This window comes from Schistocerca serialis, chromosome 4, assembly GCF_023864345.2.
Source record: "Schistocerca serialis cubense isolate TAMUIC-IGC-003099 chromosome 4, iqSchSeri2.2, whole genome shotgun sequence".
Classification (NCBI taxonomy): Eukaryota; Metazoa; Arthropoda; class Insecta; order Orthoptera; family Acrididae; genus Schistocerca; species Schistocerca serialis.
This window is the reverse complement of record NC_064641.1, coordinates 246432851-246455067: the sequence shown is the minus strand read 5'-3', so window position 1 is coordinate 246455067 and position 22217 is coordinate 246432851. Positions and strand designations below refer to the sequence as shown.

At 40.8% G+C, this 22217-nt stretch overlaps 1 protein-coding gene across 1 annotated transcript in view; it reads right to left on the bottom strand.

The window, feature by feature from the left end:
• Positions 1–2501: 2501 nt before the first annotated feature.
• The window catches only part of LOC126473645 (uncharacterized), a 118332-nt gene continuing 98616 nt past the window's right edge, over positions 2502–22217 (bottom strand). The window contains exons 4-7 of the mRNA XM_050100847.1: positions 19701–19847; positions 15848–15994; positions 4726–5322; positions 2502–4693 (exon numbers count right to left, since the gene is read on the bottom strand). Of these exons, the coding sequence (XP_049956804.1) occupies positions 3600–4693; positions 4726–5322; positions 15848–15994; positions 19701–19847 (1985 nt within the window). The 3' untranslated portion in view covers positions 2502–3599. The remainder of the gene's footprint in view (positions 4694–4725; positions 5323–15847; positions 15995–19700; positions 19848–22217) is intronic.

Here is a 22217-nt window from a genome sequence, read left to right as displayed (position 1 = left end):
AACTAATATATTAAACAAAGTAACCAATTTTTAAAAATATAACATAATTGAATAGATAAAAAATCTACTCACCATGCAGCAACGGGAGGAAACACATATAAAGGTTTAGGAAAGTGCAAACTTTTGGGCCAGTGGCTCCTTCTTCTGGAAGGACTATTGAATGGGAACAAAGAGGAATGAAGGAAAAGAACTGCTGAGGTTTAGGAAAGCGGGAGAGTTTGAAAAATTTGCCTACGTCCCCAGGTCAAGGGAGACTTACTGGACGGGATGAGAAGGAAAGACTGATTATTGGGGATTGCACCACGAGATCTGAAAAACTGAGAGCTTAAAAGTGGAAGGTAGGATAATAAGTGAGATTGAGATTATGGAATGGGCAAAACATCATGTGAGAGTTTAAAAGAGTGGAAAGCTAAGTGTGCTACTTGTGGTAGAGGTGTTTGGGGGAGGGGGGTGTATAGACAGGTCAGAAAATAGCAGCTATACAAAACTAAAAGAGAGCGTACTATTCCTTTCTCCACTGCCTTTCAGTTTTTTATGTCTTTTATTTTCTGCCTTGTCTATCCCCCCCCCCTCCCCCTCTCTACCAAATACAATACACTTAGCTTTCCACTCTTATTAACTCTAGCATATGTCATGGTGCAGTCCCTAACAATCAGTTTTTTCTTCTCATCCTGTCCAGTTAGTCTCCCCTGGGCAAGTTTTTTGAACTCTTGCCTTTTCTAAACCTCACTAGCCCTTTTCCTTCATCACGTTTCATTCCCCTTCAACCCTACCACCAGAAGAAGGAGCCAATTGTTCTGAAAGTTTGCACTTTTCTTTAACCTTTATGTTTTCTCCTGCCACTGCTTTCTGTGGGAACTATACGATCCGATTACTTACGCAGGCAGTCTCCTTCATGATAACTAGGTGTTTTAGAAGTGGAGCTGTGTATGTATTTGGGCAAATAACAACTAGATTCAAAACTTTTATCAATAATGTTCTTTAACTCCCTACTCCTTAATTCCATTGCCCAATCAACAAATGGTATGTCAAAAAGATCCCATCACATGACTACTTGAAGGGAGGTGTGTATTTGTGGGGGGGGGGGGGGGGGAGAATAGATGAAATGTTCATTACTATTTAATTTTACATCATGATGTAGTCATGTATACCTGACTGGGTTCTGCTATATCTTCTAAGTATTAGACATGAAATAAATATTAAGGAAAGATTAAATGAATTCTTTGATCACAAGTAGTGTGAATGGAAAAGAATCTTTACTATTGCTTTCAAAAATATTCCATTTTATCTTAGGAAATGAAGGAATCACCACAAGATAGTTACCAGACTTTCCTTAACTGCCTGCATGTGTGTCATTTGACTCCCTTTCGTGTGTAAATCGTTTCATCTAATGTAACTTGTGTGACCTGCATTTCAATTATGATGCTCCATTTATTCACGGTGTTCATAAATCCTCAGTAGTCTAACCATATCTTGTTCCTGACTTCATACGTCAGCAAAATATGAGGTAGTCACCAGGAATGAAATTTGGGTGTTTTATGTTAACAGCCTGTCAGCTGCAACTGTACTACTAGGCTTTGGAGCTAGCTTCTTTCTGTGAGTGCTTGCTTTTGGTCCAAAAGCTCAGACTGTCATTTGGCATGGTACAAACACATATACCACAGCATTGTGATGTGGCTAGATGATATGCCATATCTAGCCTCACCTACTACTTTCACAGTTTTAAGTGGATTTTATAGCATATTTAAAAATTATGGGCATGTGACATATGTCATTTTAAAATTATTAAGTGCCAGATGATGGTTTACTGTCAAAACTAGTTTCAGAACATTACAGATTTTGGTAGCTTTATGTTGATTATACATAAAAATGTCATATACTGCAGTTCCTTATTATGATGAGGGCTTCAAGACACAGTGCGGGCATTCTGAAATGTCTTCTTTGTTGAACTTTGTTTTTGCTGGCCTCAATGAAAGTTACAGTGCTTAATGGACTTTTGTGGAACAGCCAGGGTTGTCTATCTAAGACATGTGGTTTATTGAAATTGATGCTTCTCCAAAATTGTCCAAGATGCTCAGGCACTGCTGATGACTTTTGATGGAAGACTCCAGAAAGGCCCCAGAAATGTGGCAAATATGGAAAGCACTGGATCCAACTGAACATAGACTTGAAGTAACTGAAACATACTCAATATGTCATACAAATTCACGTCAAAGTATTGTGTTGTTTCAGATGCTGTGTTCAACAGAACATTCAAGGATCTGCACAGTATTTAATGTGTTGTGAAATATTTAAACAGTAGAAAGAATAAAACATTTGGGAGAGAATTTACAATGACAGTTACAAATATCAGGTGGGCTGGATTTACAAACAGCAGTATTCTAGACAAGAGTCTTTGCAGGATGCACCTGCCCAACCTGTTTTCTCACAAAAAATTCTCATTTTTTTTTTTTTTTTTTTTTTTTTTTTTTTTTTTTTTTTTTTTTTTTTTTACAGTCAACATTTATAATTTTCACACATGTTTGTTCCCCCAGAAAATTAATTTTCAGCATTACAAAAGATGTAATTAATTAGGGGACTTACTTGAAACAAACATATTAAGGACTCCCCACTTATATTTGACATGTTTTTTAACTTGAATGGCACCTTCCATTTTAGTTTGATAGTTGGGTTGTTTTGGGGAAGGAGACCAGACAGCGAGGTCATCGGTCTCATCGGATTAGGGAAGGACGGGGAAGGAAGTCGGCCGTGCCCTTTGAAAGGAACCATCCCGGAATTTGCCTGGAGCGATTTAGGGAAATCATGGAAAACCTAAATCAGGATGGCCGGACATGGGATTGAACTGTCGTCCTCCCGAATGCGGTTTGATAGTTCATTTCCTATTTTGTACATGACTTAGATTCTTTACACCACTCATTATGTTAGATAGACTACTTAAAAAAAAGAAGAAAAAGAATAGCTAACACACACAATGATGGCAGGTAGCAACCAAAGCAGTGTCACCTCGTGGATGAATTGATGGGAAACACAACTATCCAGATGTTACAACCAGCGATATTAACAATCACACTCCAGCTTGACTGAAAAATGAAGCAAATGCTATGCTAAAAACAGTGCTGTTGGCTTGCCATCCATGTTTTCAAATTTACTTGCAAATTTTTATTTACTTTTTTTTGTGACCAAGATTGTTAAAAACACAAGTGTTGATTGAGGTCTCTTGGTGCTCTTACTTGTAATTTGTTCACAGATTCCTGAACAAATGGAGAGAATGGAAGAACCAAGCCACTCATTTATCATGTACTGTTAACACCTACACATGTGCTTACTTATTTGGCATGGCATGGTATGAAAATTACTTTGTAAAGGTCATGGTACACGGGGGTAATGCCTTGTTACATTGCCAACTGTAAAAAATTACTGTGAGAACTAGGGAGCCCTGGTTCAAAAAGTTGTGAACAAACAGTAGCTTATGCGTAAACCCAGACTTGCTATCAAGTGTAATAATGGAACATGCTCCTTGTCGTGTAAGAGACTCTTTGGACTCCACACACAGGGCGAGGTTTTCTTTGGGATTATTGCAGAAAGCACAATGTCAATGTTCAAAAAATGTCCGGTGTGAGATGCAGTCTCCAGACGGACATGGGCCGTTTGAAGACTGTGACCTGGCCTTGCTCCTTGCCTCCAAGCACAAAGACTGAGAGTGGGACATGGGGCTCTGGTGTACAGAAGCCACTGGTTTGCTGCTGTGCACGACTTGCACTGCTGGCTCGCGGTGCCTGAAGTCGGCGCTTCTCTGTGGCGGCCAGTGCAGGGGGCGGTGACAGGCTGCGCATCTCCAGTGCCTCGTGACCACTGCTGTTGGCAGCAGATGTGGTGGTGGCAGTGGCAGTAGCGGTGGCTGCGGGGCAGCAGGGTGACGTCGATGCCTCCTCCAGCAGGCTGTCATGGGGACTATTGAGTAGCCGCGCATAAGAAGTTCCCGAACCATTCCCAGTTCCATCGTGCCATGACTTGCGCTGTGCCAGTATTGTCTGGATGTCTGGGCCAAGGTAGTTCGGATTACAGAAACCAAAAGGCCCGTCATGCACTGGGGTTTTGGCCTTTCCAGTCTTGGCACTGGCTGGACGTGGATACTCACTTGGTGAGGAGTCTCCCTGCTGGGAACAGCATGGATGGTGGCCCTCAGCAGGACTGGGCCGGTTGGTGTAGACACTGTAGCTGCTGCGGTTCACAGTCTCCAGACTGGCATAGTCAGATGTTGACAGCAGAGCACCTGTATCATCATCTGTGGTGCCCCCATTGGGCCCTGTGTTGAAGCGCACGGATGCTGACTTCGGTATTGGACCACAGACGCCACCAAACCTTGTTGCACCATCCACTGCAGTAGGCGTGGCACCTGTATCGGGAGTCTGTGGCTGGAACTGACGGTGCAGTCTTGGAAAGTCACCTGTGGGAGTTGCCACTGTTGGTGGCACCGGTCTCACGTGCTTAACAATTGCAGCAGGCTCCTTTGGTGATACACAGTCAGCATCAAACTCATCTTCTGGGTCGATGAAGACAAGTTTAGTGACCTCCACGGGTGTGAGTGCTGGGGTAGGGACAGCAGTCAGCGCACCAAAGTTGGGGACGGACACAGGATCTCTGGTCATGGAATAGCCACCATTCCCCAGGAAGACGTGATGCAGGATCTGCCCTCATCATAGTTGGCAGTCAAGTAGTCTCCACATATGGTCTCCATGGCAGTGTCTTGGCAGTCCTCCTCTTCAGGTGAGTCACTGTAGCCATTGCTGGCTGGCTCACTTTTGCGTGCGATCACATTAGCGCTCTGCGACTTGACCATGGCGGTGCGGCGGTCATCAGTGGCAGATGAGGAGGCACTCGATAGCAGCAGGCTCTCAGTGCTATCCTCATGGCTGAGCACACTGTAGCTGCATTTGTGGTGGCTTAGCCGTGAAAGGTTGATCTGTGACAGCTTGGAGATCTCGCGCAGAAAGCTGCCCGCTCCTCCGGCACTCGTGTCAGCTGCCGCATAGCTCACTGTTGTAGGCCGGAAGGCATATTTGCGTGCCTCTGAAGGTGCTACACGGTTGTGGCGCACACTGCGGTCCACAGAGCCACCACGCTGGTGATGCACCATTGCTGCTGTTGCTGCTGTCAGTGGAGCAGTCTGCTGCTGCTGCTGGGATGTATGCTGAGTATGGTTGTGGTGGCCATCACTAGGTGGCAGTAGCAGCAGGTCAGACACTGCCAGAGCAACACTCTCTGCCCTAGGTTGTGGTTTAGGTCCTGAAAGAACGGTGAGTCGTTCCCACGTTTCGGTTCCTAGAAAAAACCAACATGAAATGTTATCAGTTATCTTTGCAATACAAGGAATTTCAAAAACAAAGTGCAGATATTAAAGCATACACATTACTCAATGCTCTACGGTTTGTAATAGTACACAAATTGCATTAGACCACACTCTACAGGAGAATTAATCAGTTACTTTCTTTAATTCTGCTTTTTATTTCCTCTGTGGGCCAAGAGCACACCCAAGACTTGAGCTAAGGGCACTGTCAATGATTTAAAATAACAAGCGATAAACATTTTCAAATTGTTGAATATCTGTTGTGGTACATTAAGTAAAGTTCCACTTACACTGAATGCATTTAATAAAACACATTAGTTACTATACGATTCATACGCTTCCCTCACAGCCACGGGGGAAGAGATGGTCATGCTGCTACTTTTGTCAAAATCTTCCTGCAGCCATTGATTGAACCATCTGCCTATGAAAGAGGGTGCACTCACTAGCCTCCTGAAGCTTAAAATTTATCTATGACCACAGATTAAACTATTGATTATACTTAAATGAAGGCTGTGACTTGTATTGATCTTTTTGGTGGTGGGGGGGGGGGGGGGGTTGAGGTGCAGCATATCAGTGTCTCTGAGAATGATAAAATTATTTTTCTATTTCATGATAAATTAATTGTTCCAGGTACCATATACTTGCTACTTATGAGTATCCATTTTATGTTCTGCCTCTGTCTGTGTACACTGGGTATGCCCAAGTTTGTTGGTGCTGGTCAACTCGTGAACAAGGTGCCCTGTGTTCTGTACATTATTCAGTGGCCAGTTGCATTTACAAAAAAGTTGAAGCACTTCCCTTTTTCTCTCTCTCATTCTCACCCCCCCCCCCCCCCAAAAAAAAAAAGAAAGAAAAAAACTGTCAAAAGATAAAGGAAATGCCTCTGTCTTCTCAGAGTTATGCTTCCTTCTCCTAATATGAACTCTGCTTTCTTCTACTATAGCTACTACTGATTCCCACTATTTATGGTACAGTTACTTCTAAGTGTAATATTCTTTATTAAAGCTTAGTTTTTTCATACCACCCATGTCATTATGTCAGCATAAAGTAAAGTATGGTGAATGTCTTGTTAGGCATAAGAGAGTGCTTGGTGGCTCCACTCTTTTCAGTATAAATAAATCAACAAACAACAATAAATAAATAAAATGACTCCATAGCCTCAAGCATCATCAGATATTTCAGCTAATAATCATTAAATTCTAGTAATCAGTAAAATAAATGATAATGTAAATCTGGATGGGATCCAGTTTTACTCACCACAAGGTTCATGCCTTTTCATGCAATCACATCATTTTGTCCATGATGATCAGAAAAAATGAATGATGGAAGACCAGAGCATAATATATTGTTACAATTAAGATCAGTGGAGATAAAACACTTGTTCACTTGTTCAAGAAAGGGGGGGGGGGGGGGGGGGAGCCTCTTTCAGTGAGAAGTGAAACGTCCATGAATTTTGAAAAAGATCACAGTATCTAGTCTGTCTCAGTGAGTTTACAGTAGTCTAAAGCCCACTGATAAAGTGAAGTATTGAGTAGTAATTTGTTTTCAGAGGTTGAAGGGAAAAAATGCACAGCAACAATCCATTCTGATTAGTGGAAATGACCATATATAACACCATGGTTAGGTAATGCAGATGCTTTTGGTTTGGTTAGACAAGTCTGAATGGCACAGAATGAAATGGCAGGCCATCTTTCTGTGAAGAACTCGAAATTGCAAGAGAAGTGAAGGGTCTCGTGTTCACAATTGAGGTAATTGTGGAAAAACTGAAAATAAGTCATGGATCAGTTTTCTGCATCTTCTGCAACATTTGGAACATAACAAAGGTTGCCATACATTGGAGTCTTTGACTGCTCACATCCATTAAAAAGGTCCACCAAACTAAGGCAGCAGAGGAAATGTTGCACATGTGTCAGGTCAATCCAATTGCCATGGATGAGTGCTGGTGTCTCTATGACCCCCAAGACAAAGGAGAGTTGCAGGCAGTGAATATATGTTTATTCAGCACTGCTGAAAAATGGGAAAGCCTAACACCTTCGGATATGGCGATCCTGAATGCTTCTTCAGAATGCCAGGTGTGGTGCTTGTAGGTTATGCTTATAAGGGGCAAATTGACACAGGAGAACCACAGAAATCTCCTGGCAGCAATCAAATGCGAAGCATCATAGTAAGCTCCCTCAGGATGTCTTTTTGCTCTATGACAATGTGTCAGCTCATTCTACACAGGACACAGTAACACATGTTTCTCTGTGTTCACGGTCTTTCATAAGATGTACATCGGTGGAAATAATCTACTGGTAGACTCTTCCATGAAAGCACACTCCTGCAATTTTAATAGTAAATCACACCATATGGAACCTTGTACCATAATGTATAAATGATGACATTCATTGTAAGTATAACAGTGTTATTTTGATTAGCATTAAATGAAAGATTCATTTTAATATTTACTGTGATTTACAGAATGTACAGTATCATTAAGTGTGTTTATTACTTAAGAGTGCACTGTTGAAATTCAAAGTAATTGTATTGAAGAAGTAGATTAAATTAATTTGGAACATTGTGAGCTTCCATGAGGCATTATGAAAAGTGGGAAATTGCTACTAAAGACATTTTGAGTGTGTACTAGTGATGGATTCAGCATTATATGTGGTACAACATAGGAAGGAAGGAGGGAAGGAAGGAAGATTAGACACCGTAGGAGGTGGTGCCTTCACTGCAGCTGAGAAAAATATTGTGTCTACTGAGGTCGAAGTAGAGTGTGATTGTGAAGTTATCTGGACATGTTTAACAGGGCTAGGGGAAATAAAGTTAATTGTGGGGTGTTATTACCGGCCACCAGGTTCCACCGTGACAGTTCTAGAATCATTCAGAGGGAGTCTACATTCCGTATCGCGGAAGTACCCGGATCGTGCTATATTAGTCGGAGGTGACTTCAAGCTACCTAGTATAGACTGGGATGTCTATGGATTCATTACAGGTGGTACAGACAACCCGTCGTGTGAATTACTTTTGAGCACATTATCCGAAAACTGTCTTGAGCAGCTAAATCGACAGCCAACGGGTAATGGAAATATTTTAGATCTGGTAGCCACGAACAGACCAGACCTCATCGACGGTGTCAGTGTTGAGACAGGAATTGGTGATCATGATGTTGTCATTATGACTATGGTTACGAAAGTTAAAAAGTCGGTCAAGAAGGCTAGGAGAGTATTCTTACTAGACAGAGCAGATAAGCAGTTGTTAGCATCCCACTTCGTAAATGAATTGACTTCATTTACTTCCGGTATGATGGATGTGGAAGAATTACGGGCAAATTTTAAACACATTGTAAATCACGCATTGGACAAGTATGTGCCAAAAAAGTGGGTTACGGACAGAAAAGACCCACCGTGGTTTAACAGCGCAATTCGGAGAATGCTCAGGAAGCAAAGGCAGTTGCACTCGCGGTACAAGAAAGATCAGGAGAATGAGGACAGGCAAAAGTTAGTAGAGATTTGTGCTGCTGTAAAAAGAGCGATGCGCGAAGCATTCAACCAGTACCACCATCATACCTTAGCAAAAGATCTTGCTGAAAACCCAAGGAAATTCTGGTCTTACGTAAAATCGGTAAGCAGGTCGAAGGCTTCCATCCAGTCACTCACTGGCCTGGCAACGGAAGACAGCAAAACGAAAGCTGAAATTTTAAATTTAGCATTTGAGAAATCTTTCACACAGGAGGAGCGTACAAACATACCACCGTTTGAGACTTGTACAGATTCCTGTATGGAGGACATAGTGATAGACATCCATGGGATTGTGAAGCAGCTGAATGGGTTGAAAATAAATAAATCGCCAGGTCCTGATGGGATTCCAATTCGGTTTTACAGAGAGTACTGCATTGAATCCTTACTTAGCTTCCATTTATCGCAAATCTCTTGCCCAACGTAAAGTCCTGAGCGACTGGAAAAAAGCGCATGTGACGCCTGTATATAAGAAGGGTAGAAGGACGGATCCTCAAAATTACAGACCAATATCCTTAACATCAGTTTGTTGCAGGATTCTCGAACATATTCTCAGTTCAAATATCATGAATTTCCTTGAGACAGAGAAGTTGCTTTCCATGCATCAGCACGGCTTTAGAAAGCATCGCTCCTGCGAAATGCAACTTGCCCTTTTTTCACATGATATCTTGCGAGCCATGGATGAAGGGTATCAGATGGATGCCATATTCCTTGACTTCCGGAAAGCGTTTGACTTGGTGCCCCACTGCAGACTCCTAACTAAGGTACGAGCCTATGGGATTAGTTCCCAAGTATGTGAGTGGCTCGAAGACTTCTTAAGTAATAGAACCCAGTACGTTGTCCTCGATGGTGAGTGTTCATTGGAGGTGAGGATATCATCTGGAGTGCCCCAGGGAAGTGTAGTAGGTCCACTGTTGTTTTCTATCTACATAAATGATCTTTTGGATAGGGTGGATAGCAATGTGCGGCTGTTTGCTGATGATGCTGTGGTGTACGGGAAGGTGTCATCGTTGAGTGACTGTAGGAGGATACAAGATGACTTGGACAAGATTTGTGATTGGTGTAAAGAATGGCAGCTAACTCTAAATATAGATAAATGTAAATTAATGCAGATGAATAGGAAAAAGAATCCTGTAATGTTTGAATACTCCATTAGTAGTGCAGTGCTTGACACAGTCACGTAGATTAAATATTTGGGCGTAACATTGCAGAGCGATATGACGGACAAGCATGTTATGGCAGTTGTGGGGAAGGCGGATAGTTGTCTTCGGTTCATTGGTAGAATTTTGGGAAGATGGGGTTCATCTGTAAAGGAGACTGCTTATAAAACACTAATACAACCTATTCTTGAGTACTGCTCGAGCATTTGGGATCCCTATCAGGTCGGATTGAGGGAGGACATAGAAGCAATTCAGAGGCGGGCTGCTAGATTTGTTACTGGTAGGTTTGATCATCACACGAGTGTTACGGAAATGCTTCAGGAACTTAGGTGGGAGTCTCTAGAGGAAAGTAGGCGTTCTTTTCGTGAATCGCAACTGAGTAAATTTAGAGAACCAGCATTTGAGGCTGACTGCAGTACAATTTTACTTCTGCCAACTTACATTTCGTGGAAAGACCACAAGGATAAGATAAGAGAGATTAGGGCTCATACAGAGGCATGTAGGCAGTCATTTTTCCCTCGTTCTGTTTGGGAGTGGAACAGGGAGAGAAGATGCTTGTTGTGGTACGAGGTACCCTCCACCACACACCGTATGGTGGATTGCGGAGTATGTATATGTAGATGTAGATATAGAGGTTAGAGTTCAATCCTTTCAGTCATGGCATCTGGACGCCCCTAAAAACATATGTTTCTCATATTAGGTGCATTGTGCTGCCACCTGCTGACAGGTACTCGATATCAGCAACCTCAGTAGTCATTAGACATCATTAGAGAGCAGAATCGGGTGCTCCGCAGAACTCAAGAACTTCAAACATGGTCAGGTGATTGGGTGTCACTTGTCATACCTCTGTACATGAGATTTCCACACTCCGAAACATCCCTAGGTCCACTGTATCCAATATGATAGTGAAGTGGAAACATGAAGGGACATGTACAGCACAAAAGTGTACAGGCCGACTTCATCTGTTGACTGACAGAGACCGCCAACAGTTAAAGAGGGTTATAATGCGTAATAGGCAGACATCTATCCAGACCATCACACAGGAATTCCAAACTGCATCAGTATCCACTGCAAGTACTAGGGCAGTTAGGTGGGAGGTGAGAAAGCTTGGATTTCATGGTCGAGCGGCTGCTCATAAGCCACACATCACACTGGTAAATGCCAAACGACGCCTCGCTTGGTGTAAGGAGCGTAAACATTGGACAACTGAACAGTGGAAAAACGTTGAGAGGAGTGATGAATCACAGTTCACAATGTGGTGATCCGACAGCAGGGTGTGGATATGGCAAATGCCTGGTGAACGTCATCTGCCAGTGCGTGTAGTGCCAACAGCAAAATTTGGAGGCGGTGGTGTTTTGGTGTGGTCATATTTTTCATGGAGGGGGCTTGCAGCCCTTGTTGTTTTGCATGGCTCTATCACAGCACTGGCCTACATTGATGTTTTAAGCACCTTCTGGCTCCCCACTGTTGAAGAGCAATTCAGGGATGGTGATTGCATCTTTCAACATGGTCGAGTACCTGTCCATAATGCACAGCCTGTGGCGGAGTGGTTACATAACAATAACATCCTGTAATGGACTGGCCTGCACAGAGTCCTGACCTGAATCCTATAGAACCCCTTTGGGATGTTTTGGAACGCAGACTTCATCCAGGCCTCACCGACGGTCATCGATACCTCTCTTCAGTGCAGCACTCCGTGAAGAATGATCGCCATTCCCCAAGAAATCTTCCAGCACCTGATTGAATGTATGCCTCCGAGAGTGGAAGCTGTCATCGAGGCTAAGGGTGGGCCAACATCATAATGAATTCCAGCATTACCAATGGAGGGTGCCATGGACTTGTAAGTAATTTTCAGCCAAGTGTCCAGATACTTTTGATCACATAGTGTACCAAATAAATGCTTAATATTTTAATATTATTTAAATTTTATCATTTGTAATTGTTGTCCTCATATTATCACAAGCAGAGAGTACATTTGAAAACAGTGTTGACATCTCCTGTCAATCTGTTGTACCACAAAACAAAACTGAATGTGCATACTTCCCAGTAATCTTTGTACCTCCCATCACCAAGGTAATATCTTCTGAATTTGGTAAAAAAAAAAAAAAAATTATTTGTGTGTAGAGAGGTGCATTGTTGAAGATGAAAACTAAAGGTGTCTTTCAGAATGAAAGGTAAGTAACATATGTATAGCTTTATACGGGTCTCCAACTGAGGACATTGTGATTGAAAGGTTGTAATAGCATAGAAATTTAGGCCATTATTTCGCTGTCTTACTGTGATTTCACAATGTCCTGTGTCCAAGACAGACAAAGGCCACGTACAGAAGAAGTTATACAGCTCTTTAATTCATCTGAAATTTATGATCCCGATGATCCTGGCGATAATTTTGAACAAGAGGACAATGACAGAGGTAAAGTTAGACGTTTTATATCATATGGTATATTGTAAGCTGAGTAGCTAGACACAAAGCCCGATAACTGCGTGATAACTGACAGAGAGATAATCACGAAACCCTCGTCCCATCCAAACAACAATGCATTGACAGCAAGAATGTTATTGTTGCATATGAATTTGTTACATTGCAGCCAACCTAAAGTTGAATAAGAAAAATATCCATGCTAATCATAACAGACTGAAAGGTAGCTTTGAATGTCCAGATTGGTAAGACTGATGTCTGTTCAGGTTCTTTGTATCCGAACATGGCAGGGCCCCAGCCACACCTATTGGGTATTTCGCAGGCTTTGCACAAGAAAACAACATGCAGTTAGCTGCTTTTGAAACTGAACATGATCTTCAACAGCCCTTTTCGACAGTTTATAGCTGATTTTGCAGTGTGAAAGTTGATGCATGTTTGCTCATGCAACTGATATTGCATGTGTAAATGCATGAATTGAGAACCAGAAAAATGCATCAGAATTAGGTGCTCCTAAATATAAGACCCTTGATTTGCTTCACTTTAGGGCAAGTGTGGCCGAAGTACTGACGGTAATAGATAAGCCAGCTGCCAGGAAAAGGGGCGTCACATTAGTGAGAGTCAAAGTACTTAAAAATGAAGTTCATCCAGAAGCTGAAGTTTATTTGGACGACGTTGGACATCTTCCAATGGTCAGTGACCAAAAACCATTTGACAGGTGCAAGAAACCGTGTTGCAAAGGCAAAACCAAATATTACTGCATAAAATCTAACATTCACTTATGTCTGGATAGGAAAAAAAATTATTTCTTTGATTATGGTTCTTCACAAGTGTAAAACCATAGTTTATGTATATCATCATTAAATAAGCTTTGTGTAATTTATGTAATTTGGTGAAACAAAATCAAATAAAATACTTTGACTTTTTGACTTATACTGCACCCACTTGAACAAAATGTCCTCATTTGGGGACGTGTTGTATCTCCCCCTTGGGTGGCACCTTAGAGTATTTTATATATCTGAAAAATCATAATTTAATTCAAAGAACAGGATAGCAAAGCCACAATTTTCTTTTTTTCAGGAAAAAAATAATTCCTGACCGAAACGGTTAATGTCCCATCAACAGCATGGTTATTAGAGACAGTTCTACATAGTCTTCCAGTATTGTATAACAAATAGGTTTAGGAAGGAAAGATTATCATAGAAAGTTAGCCAGAGTTTTTTAACACAGAAAATGATGATAATTATTTATAAAGATGGAGTGCTGAGGATTCTATTGCAATTTGCATGTGGATAGAACACTGCAGAATGATACAGTGATTGGGAAGACATTGACCATAGAGAGGCAAAAGTAGTTCATGGTCTCGGCTGTATCTACAGTGGGAGAAAGTGAGAGTGGAGGTTGCAGACAAAAAACACGACAGTAGTGAGAACAAAGGGTGGGTCTCTGTGACGTACCATAGGAAAGAATTCATGTGAAAGCCAGTAGTGCCCAATTGCCATTGTCAAAACTACATCTCAGTTTAGGAGTAGGTCAATGAATGATATGATGGGTTAAATATCAAACAGTGTCATAACAAAATTTTCACCGAAAATTTATAAATTACTTACATTTAGGTTTTCTATGTTTAAGTAGACATAATATAACGGAAATAATTGTTAAAATAAGTTTCATACTATCAATATAAATATCTTTTCATGCAGCAGTATACCCCAGAAATTTTTAGTATAGAAATTTACTAACATTTGTGACTTCATGAGGTGAAGACTCATTCTAATAGTATGAGACACTTGAACTTATAAAGTTCAATAAATACCAATGCATAAAATTACTAAATTAAACAAAACGAACTGTAGAATTCTTCACCTTTTTGTTACTGTTTCTTGTAGAAAATATCGAATGTACAAAAACAATTCATTAATTTATAATGAGTAAAGAAAAAAGCAGGTAGTGCTAGAATACAAAATATTCCGTACTCTCACTATCATCAGTGTTCTGATGACATTTTGAAGAATATTTGATCAAACTATAAATTAGCGGCCTATTTCCATTTAATTTGTAGCTTATAAGTTACAACTAGAGTACCCCAACAATAGCCCAGCAATAATTTGTCAAAATAGGAGGAAGCATTTCTCTGCATACTGCTTCTCCATGTGTTCAACATACTGATGAAATTGGTAGCCATGTTCGTCAGAAACTGGTCTGCAAACTTTAGGGAAGAAATTGAGGTGAATATGAATGAAGTGTATAAGAGAGACATTACATCTAATGTTTTCATAACATGACAACAGTTCCCCAAGAGACTCTTTAATATATATGAAACTTTCCCAGGCAACCTTCTCTTTGCCACGTAAAATGTCATCCATCGCCATGTAAAATGTCATCAAACTGCTTGCCTTCAGCTTGTGACACAATAGTTGTTGGCTTCACTGCCTCTAGATTCTCATTGCCACGTAAAATGTCATCCATCGCCATGTAAAATGTCATCAAACTGCTTGCCTTCAGCTTGTGACACAATAGTTGTTGGCTTCACTGCCTCTAGATTCTCATTGCCATGTAAAATGTCATCCATCGCCATGTAAAATGTCATCAAACTGCTTGCCTTCAGCTTGTGACACAATAGTTGTTGGCTTCACTGCCTCTGGATTTCTAAGTCCTGTGCTTGATTCCCAGGTGGTCAGAGAGTTTCAGAGACTTGGTATTTGTGTTGTTCTGATCATTTCATCTCACTTTTATTGATGCCCAAGTTGCTAAAGTGGCATCAAATAGAAAGACTTTCACCACATGGCTGACCAACCCTAGAAGGGCCTTCCTGCCATACGATCATTTAACTTGCATCAGACTGCTTATTTCCGAAAACCTCTCATATCTGTGGGACAATGAAGATATCCTGTTTGACTTTTGATTCTCAGTTTTTCAATTTTTTGATAATGTTCTTTAAGACCTCACCTTTGTCATTCATTTTCTTTAAAAAAATTTGCAAGAATAATATCAAAAAACTCTTTACAACAAAAACATGCACTACACTCACTACCCCTTATAGTACTAATTGGTCTATGGTGCTGAACTGCTATGATGTATGCACTGAATAATATGTTTATTATACTGTTTCAGTCATAATATATGTAGCTATTATACATATGCATTGGAAATAAAATTCTTCTTTTTTACTTTATGGATGAAAATCTTTGTAAAACAAAAAAACAGTGATGAGTTTTAATTTCTCTGTGATTGCTGTAATCAACACAATGGAATTCATGAAAATTAGCTAGTTTTATGCAGTTTGAATTTTTACTCTTATATGGTGCGATCACTATGTGGAAGACAATTGGACAAGTTACCACAATTGTCCCCATGAGTAGAGCTGCTAAAGGCTGGCATAGTGGATAATATGGCACTGAGTACACAGGCAGTGCTTCCCTACCAAAGTGGAACCTCCAGAGGTCGCTGGTGGGATGTCCGTCCCGCTCTCCACCAAACAGTAGCATGGACGAGGGCAGCCGGCAGGCAGCATGCGAGTGAAGTGGCCCTGGGCCCGGCTTGGCACGCACCAGGCTCCATGCATGCGACACTGTATGGCATGACACAGGCAGGCATTAGGCTGCACGTAGTGATAACTTGTGAGATGCTTGACAACTGGTTCCTGAAAGCCCTTACTCAAATTTTGTAAGTGTGGTATAAATTAATAAAACTGTTTTTAACATGTTATATGAGAACAGTTTTCTACAAAACACACACACACACACACACACACACACACACACACACACACACACAACCACATAAACATTTACCCCTTGAAGTGGGTATTTTTTGTACCTGCTCTTCTGCCTCAGTGGCTAATTTCCACTCATACCATGTTTTCACTTGCTTATAAAGATTACAACATTAGTTAATTGACCAACACACACACACACACACACACACACACACACACACACACACACACACACACACAATATAAACATTTAACCATTGCAGGGGTTATTTTTTGTGCCTGCTCCTCTGCCTCAGTGGTTAATTTCCACTCACACCATGTATTTGTTCACTCATAAAGATTACAACATTAGTTTATTGACCAAAACTAAAGTGGATTATGATGAAACAAAATGTATTAAAGAAAAGAATGAAATTTTATTTTCGTATAATTACAATTCTGTTTCTGAGTGAAATAGTTTAAAATATGGTGCTGCATGGAGAGGAACTTAACATTCTACATAAAAATAAGATGCCTCTTCTTGAACGCCTCTGCTCTTACCCGACACCTTGTTATTGGTCTTTGCCACACTAGTCAAAAATACAGGAAAATGGGTGGCTATGAGCCACTTTTGCTATTTGAGGAGGATATTCAAATAGATGATCTTTGTTGTGGAAATCATACAGTGAAGGTCACATTTGTGGAGAGGATATGTCTAACTCTTCCCCGAGTCTAACAATGAATTGAAATCTGCTCTCATGGCTGCCATGTGTTTCATACAGTACAACATGTGCAAACTAAGTTGACACGTGGGGCGGATTTCCCACTTACAGTTGTTCCCACCAGCCACTGCCCGAGTGTCAACTTAGTTTGCCCTTTTAATACATATGCACTGAAGCAAGTAATGTCCAGCAAAAGGTGAAAACTATTCCAATAATATTTTTTCAGCCTGCTCCTGGCCATTTGTTGGTTTCCTACAGTGAATCGCTCCATTCGCTTCTTCGGCATTCTTATTGTAACCCACGACAATGCTTGGCTTTTGCGTGATACTTTTCTTTGAATTTCCTTCTTCAAATGTGTCAACATTGAACATGCTCTCTTGACTTCCCATTTCATAAACAACTGCTAGTTTCTGTAGAAAGTTACTTATTAGCCCTTCTTCAGTTTTCCATTTTTCATGCAGTCAGGAAACTCCTTCCCGTTTCGTTGCATGGTGTCATCAGCATTGGTGTTCTTACATCCTAATTTGTCAGTCAAATCTGGAACAGTGAAGTAAACACAATAACTTGCCGAGTAAATCAAGAGCAAACTCCAAAACAATTCGAGAAGTTATCTGCTCTTCCAGATAATAACAGCCATAAATTATGTCTTTATCAGTATAAACAACGAAAAATGTATGAGGTGTGCTGAAAGTAGTGGCTCCAATTTTTTTATGTAAAAACTCTTAAAGCTTTTTAAATAAAACAAACTTTATTAACATTCTACGTTTTTATCCTCCATATCAACTTAGTTGCAGCCATCTACTGCAAGAGGGCTCTAAATTGTAGTGTGTAATGTGGCGGTGTGTAACGTAACTACACTGGGGCGTGAGTAACAGCGTGCTGTTCAAAGAGTTTGTCCTCACATGCAGCACCATCTCCTTCAGCATCAAAATGCCAGACCAAGGACCACACTCCATTCTACGTTCTTTGCCACACACGAGCACTGCGACATTTGCAACAATCCGACACCTTGGTTTCACCGTGGTCGATCGTCATCCATACATTTCCGACTTGGCCTCATCCGTTTTTCATCTGTTTTCAATATTTAATGAACACCTCCGAGGACTTCACTTTGACAGTGATGAAACGCTGAAATCGGAGATGAGGTTGTGGCTCCGCGAAGGAAGTCGAACATTCTACACTGATGGTATCAACAAACTGGTCCCTCTTTGGGAGAAATCTGTTTGTCGCTCAAATGGTTCAAATGGCTCTGAGCACTATGCGACTTAACTTCTGAGGTCATCAGTCGCCTAGAACTTAGAACTAATTAAACCTAACTAACCTAAGGATATTACACACATCCATGCCCAAGCAGGGTTGGAACCTGCGACCGTAGCGGTCACGCGGTTCCAGACTGAAGCGCCTAGAACCGCACGGCCACATCGGCCGGCCTGTTTGTCGCCAGGATGACTATGTTGAGAAATAAATACGTACACATGAAGACTGAAGATGTGCTCGTAGAATGTTAATAACGTTTATTTTATCTAAAAAGCTTTAAGAGTTTTCATATAAATAGTTTGGAGTCACTACCTTCCAGCACGGTTCGTAAATGAACGAGAATGCTTTATCGTGACTTGAGAGTCTATTCTTTCTGGAGTTGGATTATTGTTTTGAAGTTTTTTGGAAAACTGTTTCCGTCTATAGCATACGGCGTCTATAAATTTCTTGCACTGGGAAGAAATCAGCTGACTTCGAAAATTTCTGGGCACTAATAGCATTTCGCTTGCCCGTCGCAACGTTGCATGTAGTTCTGAATCATTCAAGATTATAAACCGTGCTGTCGACAGTTTGATTCTCTGTCGCCAGATTATATTTTTAACTTTTATTTGAATTCCATTTCTCGAACTGAAATGTCAATAAATACTGGGTTGCAATCTTTTTATGTGTACTCACTAATCGCATTAAACTTCGAATATCTGTAACAAAAGAAGCTTCATTTTCGAAAATCAGCTACTGTGAAATCGTTTCACCATGATTTAGCTATCATAACGTCATTACAGAAGTATCCCTTCTGGATTTTTCGGTATAAAACATATTAGCTGGGGAGGAAATAACTGTATGAGGCTTACAGCCTACTAACTTCAACAATGAATAACAAAACTGGAAACAGTGAAATCGCTTCAGTATGTCTAAAATACTACAAATGAAACTTTTTTCCCTGGTCGATTCCCATTTTTCAGGAATGTTATAATAAGTGGCTGGTACACAATGGAATTCACAACACTGCTCTTTTCTCCACATTAAATGCACAGTAGTCATATACTAAATAACAACTTAGAATTTCTGCTACAATGTATCACATTTATGCTTTGTAATAGTCAACAGGCGACAGTATTTTTCGTGCCAATTCTGACAAAAATGGCGGTCACCTGTCCATATTATGTATGGTCTAACGAGCATTGGCTACTCTCTCTCTTTTTTTCTAATCTTGACTGACGAGACGTGTCATCTAGCGGAGAAAGCATTGACTAACAGCATTGTAACACCTGCCGACCTGAAACGCGTCATTCCCATTAGCTTCAAGCCACAGAAAGCAGCGGACTGCTATACCCACTGCTTGATAACGCTATTCTGAGTACTTTAAAAGTACGAATACAACATTTGTACTGATAAAAAATAAAGTTCTACCGTACCACATTTCAAAACCTGCAGATCTGATTCGGAATACCACTGCATTCCGTCACAAATCAAGCACTGGATATATCCGTCGAACACATGAGAACCAGCAGACCATCGCTCCCAATTAAAGGGTTTAACATTTACTAAGCTTTTGAATTATCATTCTGGGATCCAAAACACTTGAGAGAAGAGCAGCTAACCTGTGTCCCAGCGCCAGAGGTCGGCGCGCTCGTTGAGGTCCGTCATGCCGCCGTACACCCACATGGCGTCGTCGTGCAGCACGGCGGAATGCTTATGGCGCGCGGGAGGCGACTCGCCGGGGCTCAACAGGGACCACGTCTCACTGTCTGCGGCAAACACACCACACTGTTCTTATACGCCACACACTGCTATGTCCAAAATTACACGCTTCAGATGTTCCCCAGGGGAAAGTGATTTTGAATCAACAACTAGTGGTAGACAAACACAACAATCGATTACTCAATAGTGGCTTCTTGACAGGATGCCTAAGGGCCCCACTAACGAAGGACGGATTGCAGCGATCAGTCACATGCGATATCGGCTGTGATCGGTCGTTCGCGTCGACACCCCACACACGAGCGATTTGCCAAGCAATTTCAGTAGTGTTCGTTCTGAGCACTATGGGACTTAACATCTGAGGTCATCAGTCCCCTAGAAATTAGAACTACTTAAACCTAACTAACCTAAGGACATCACACACATCCATGCCCGAGGAGGGACCGTAGCAGTCGCACAGTTCTAGGCTGAAGCACCTAGAATTCAGTAGTGTTATTACGGTCACTGTGTTAAGAAGTTCTGCTATTGGAAAATGAACTACTATGTTTAAATATAAATAAATTGTTTATTTGTCCATAATAACAGTCGTATACATAGTCAGTTAACAAACACAAGAACATTAAAAAAAGTTTAGAAGTAAAGATAAATTGTACATAATAACATTAAAAATCCTTGATGGAGTACAAACATTTATCAACTGACAGTTGCTTTAATTTTGTCTGAAATATATTTCCTTTTAACAATTTTATATTATAATAATGTCGTGTGGCTAGGGCGTCCCGTCGGGTAGACCGTTCGCCGGGTGCAAGTTTTTCGATTTGACACCACTTCGGCGACTTACGCGTCTATGGGGATGAATTGATGACGAGTAGGACAACACAACACCCAGTCCCTGAGCGGAGAAAAACTCCGACCCAGCCGGGAATCGAACCCATGCCCTTAGGATCGACATTCTGTCGCGCTGACCACTCACCTACCGGGGGCGGAGAATTTTATATTACTTGTCAGTCTGTTATAAAAATACCTTTCAGCAGAAAACGTACTGTGATCTGTTGCCCTTTTATTATTAAGTTTTATGTGGTAATCCTCTCTTTTGCTTATATTATAATTAAGGGTTTCACTATTGATTACACTACGCTGCATATTTTCTTTTACAAATAGTATAGTTCTGAGAACATACAGTGAACACACCGTTAGTATGTTACACTTAATGAAATATTCTCAACAGGACGGACGCTTACTAATATTAGCTATTATCCTAATTGCTCTTTTCTGGGATTTAAAAGCCCCATCCATGTATACCGCTGGTGCCCCACCTGAAATCTCGATACCATGTGGCTGGAGGGAGTGTATAATTCCAAAATAGATTTGTCTTAAAACAATTCGCGCTATTATGATAGAAAGGCGTTTTAGCAGGTAGGTGTTACAGGAGATTTTTTTTTTACACATGTAAGATGTTCGTCTACTGTAATACCCAGGAATTTACGTTTATCAATTGTTTCAACTGACAACTCTGGTTCTGTATCCACTTGTCTTGATTTATAATTTATCAGAAACTCAATCAGAATTGTCTTGTCCTTATTTAGTGCCAATTTGTTTTTGGTGAGATAGTCTATTAAAAAATGGTTCAAATGGCTCTGAGCACTATGGGAGTTAACATCTGAGGTCATCAGTCCCCTAGAACTTAGAACCACTGAAACCTAACTAACATAAGGACATCACACACATCCATGCCCGAGGCAGGATTCGAACCTGCGACCGCAGCAGCCGCGTGGTTCCAGACTGAAGCGCCAAGATATTTTCTGATGAGGCTAATGTTCTCTGCATTATTTTGCACTGCAAACTGTTTTGTATAACCCCAACTTATGAAGGAGATATTATCAGCATAATTTACTAGGTTTGAATTTTGTGGAATTATTATATCACTGATGTATACAATGAACAAAAAATGCCCGATAATGCTTCCCTGAGGGACTCGACAGTTAAGAATTTGTGTATATCTCCCAGTTGTATAATACAGCTTTACACATTTTCTCCTGTCAGCAAGTTAGGATCTTAACAAATCTAATGCTACTCCTCTGACTCCAAAAGTTTCTCATTTATGTATAACAACAGAATGAGTTCTAGAGTCAAAAGCGTTGGATAGGTCTAAAAAGGTGCCAATAACGTTGTCTCCATCTTCAGCTTTATTCAGTATCGCTTGCAAAAATGTATCTACAGCTGTTATTGTAGACCGGACCTTCCTGTAACCATGCTGACAGTTTTCTAATAGATTGTACTTACAGAAAAATGAATCAAGTTGATTAAGAAGTAGCCTTTCCAATAGCTTACTAAGTATTAATGACAATGAAATAGGCCTATAATTTTGTGTATCTGTAATTATTCTCTTTTTATGCACCCGTCTTATTTCAGTGACTTTT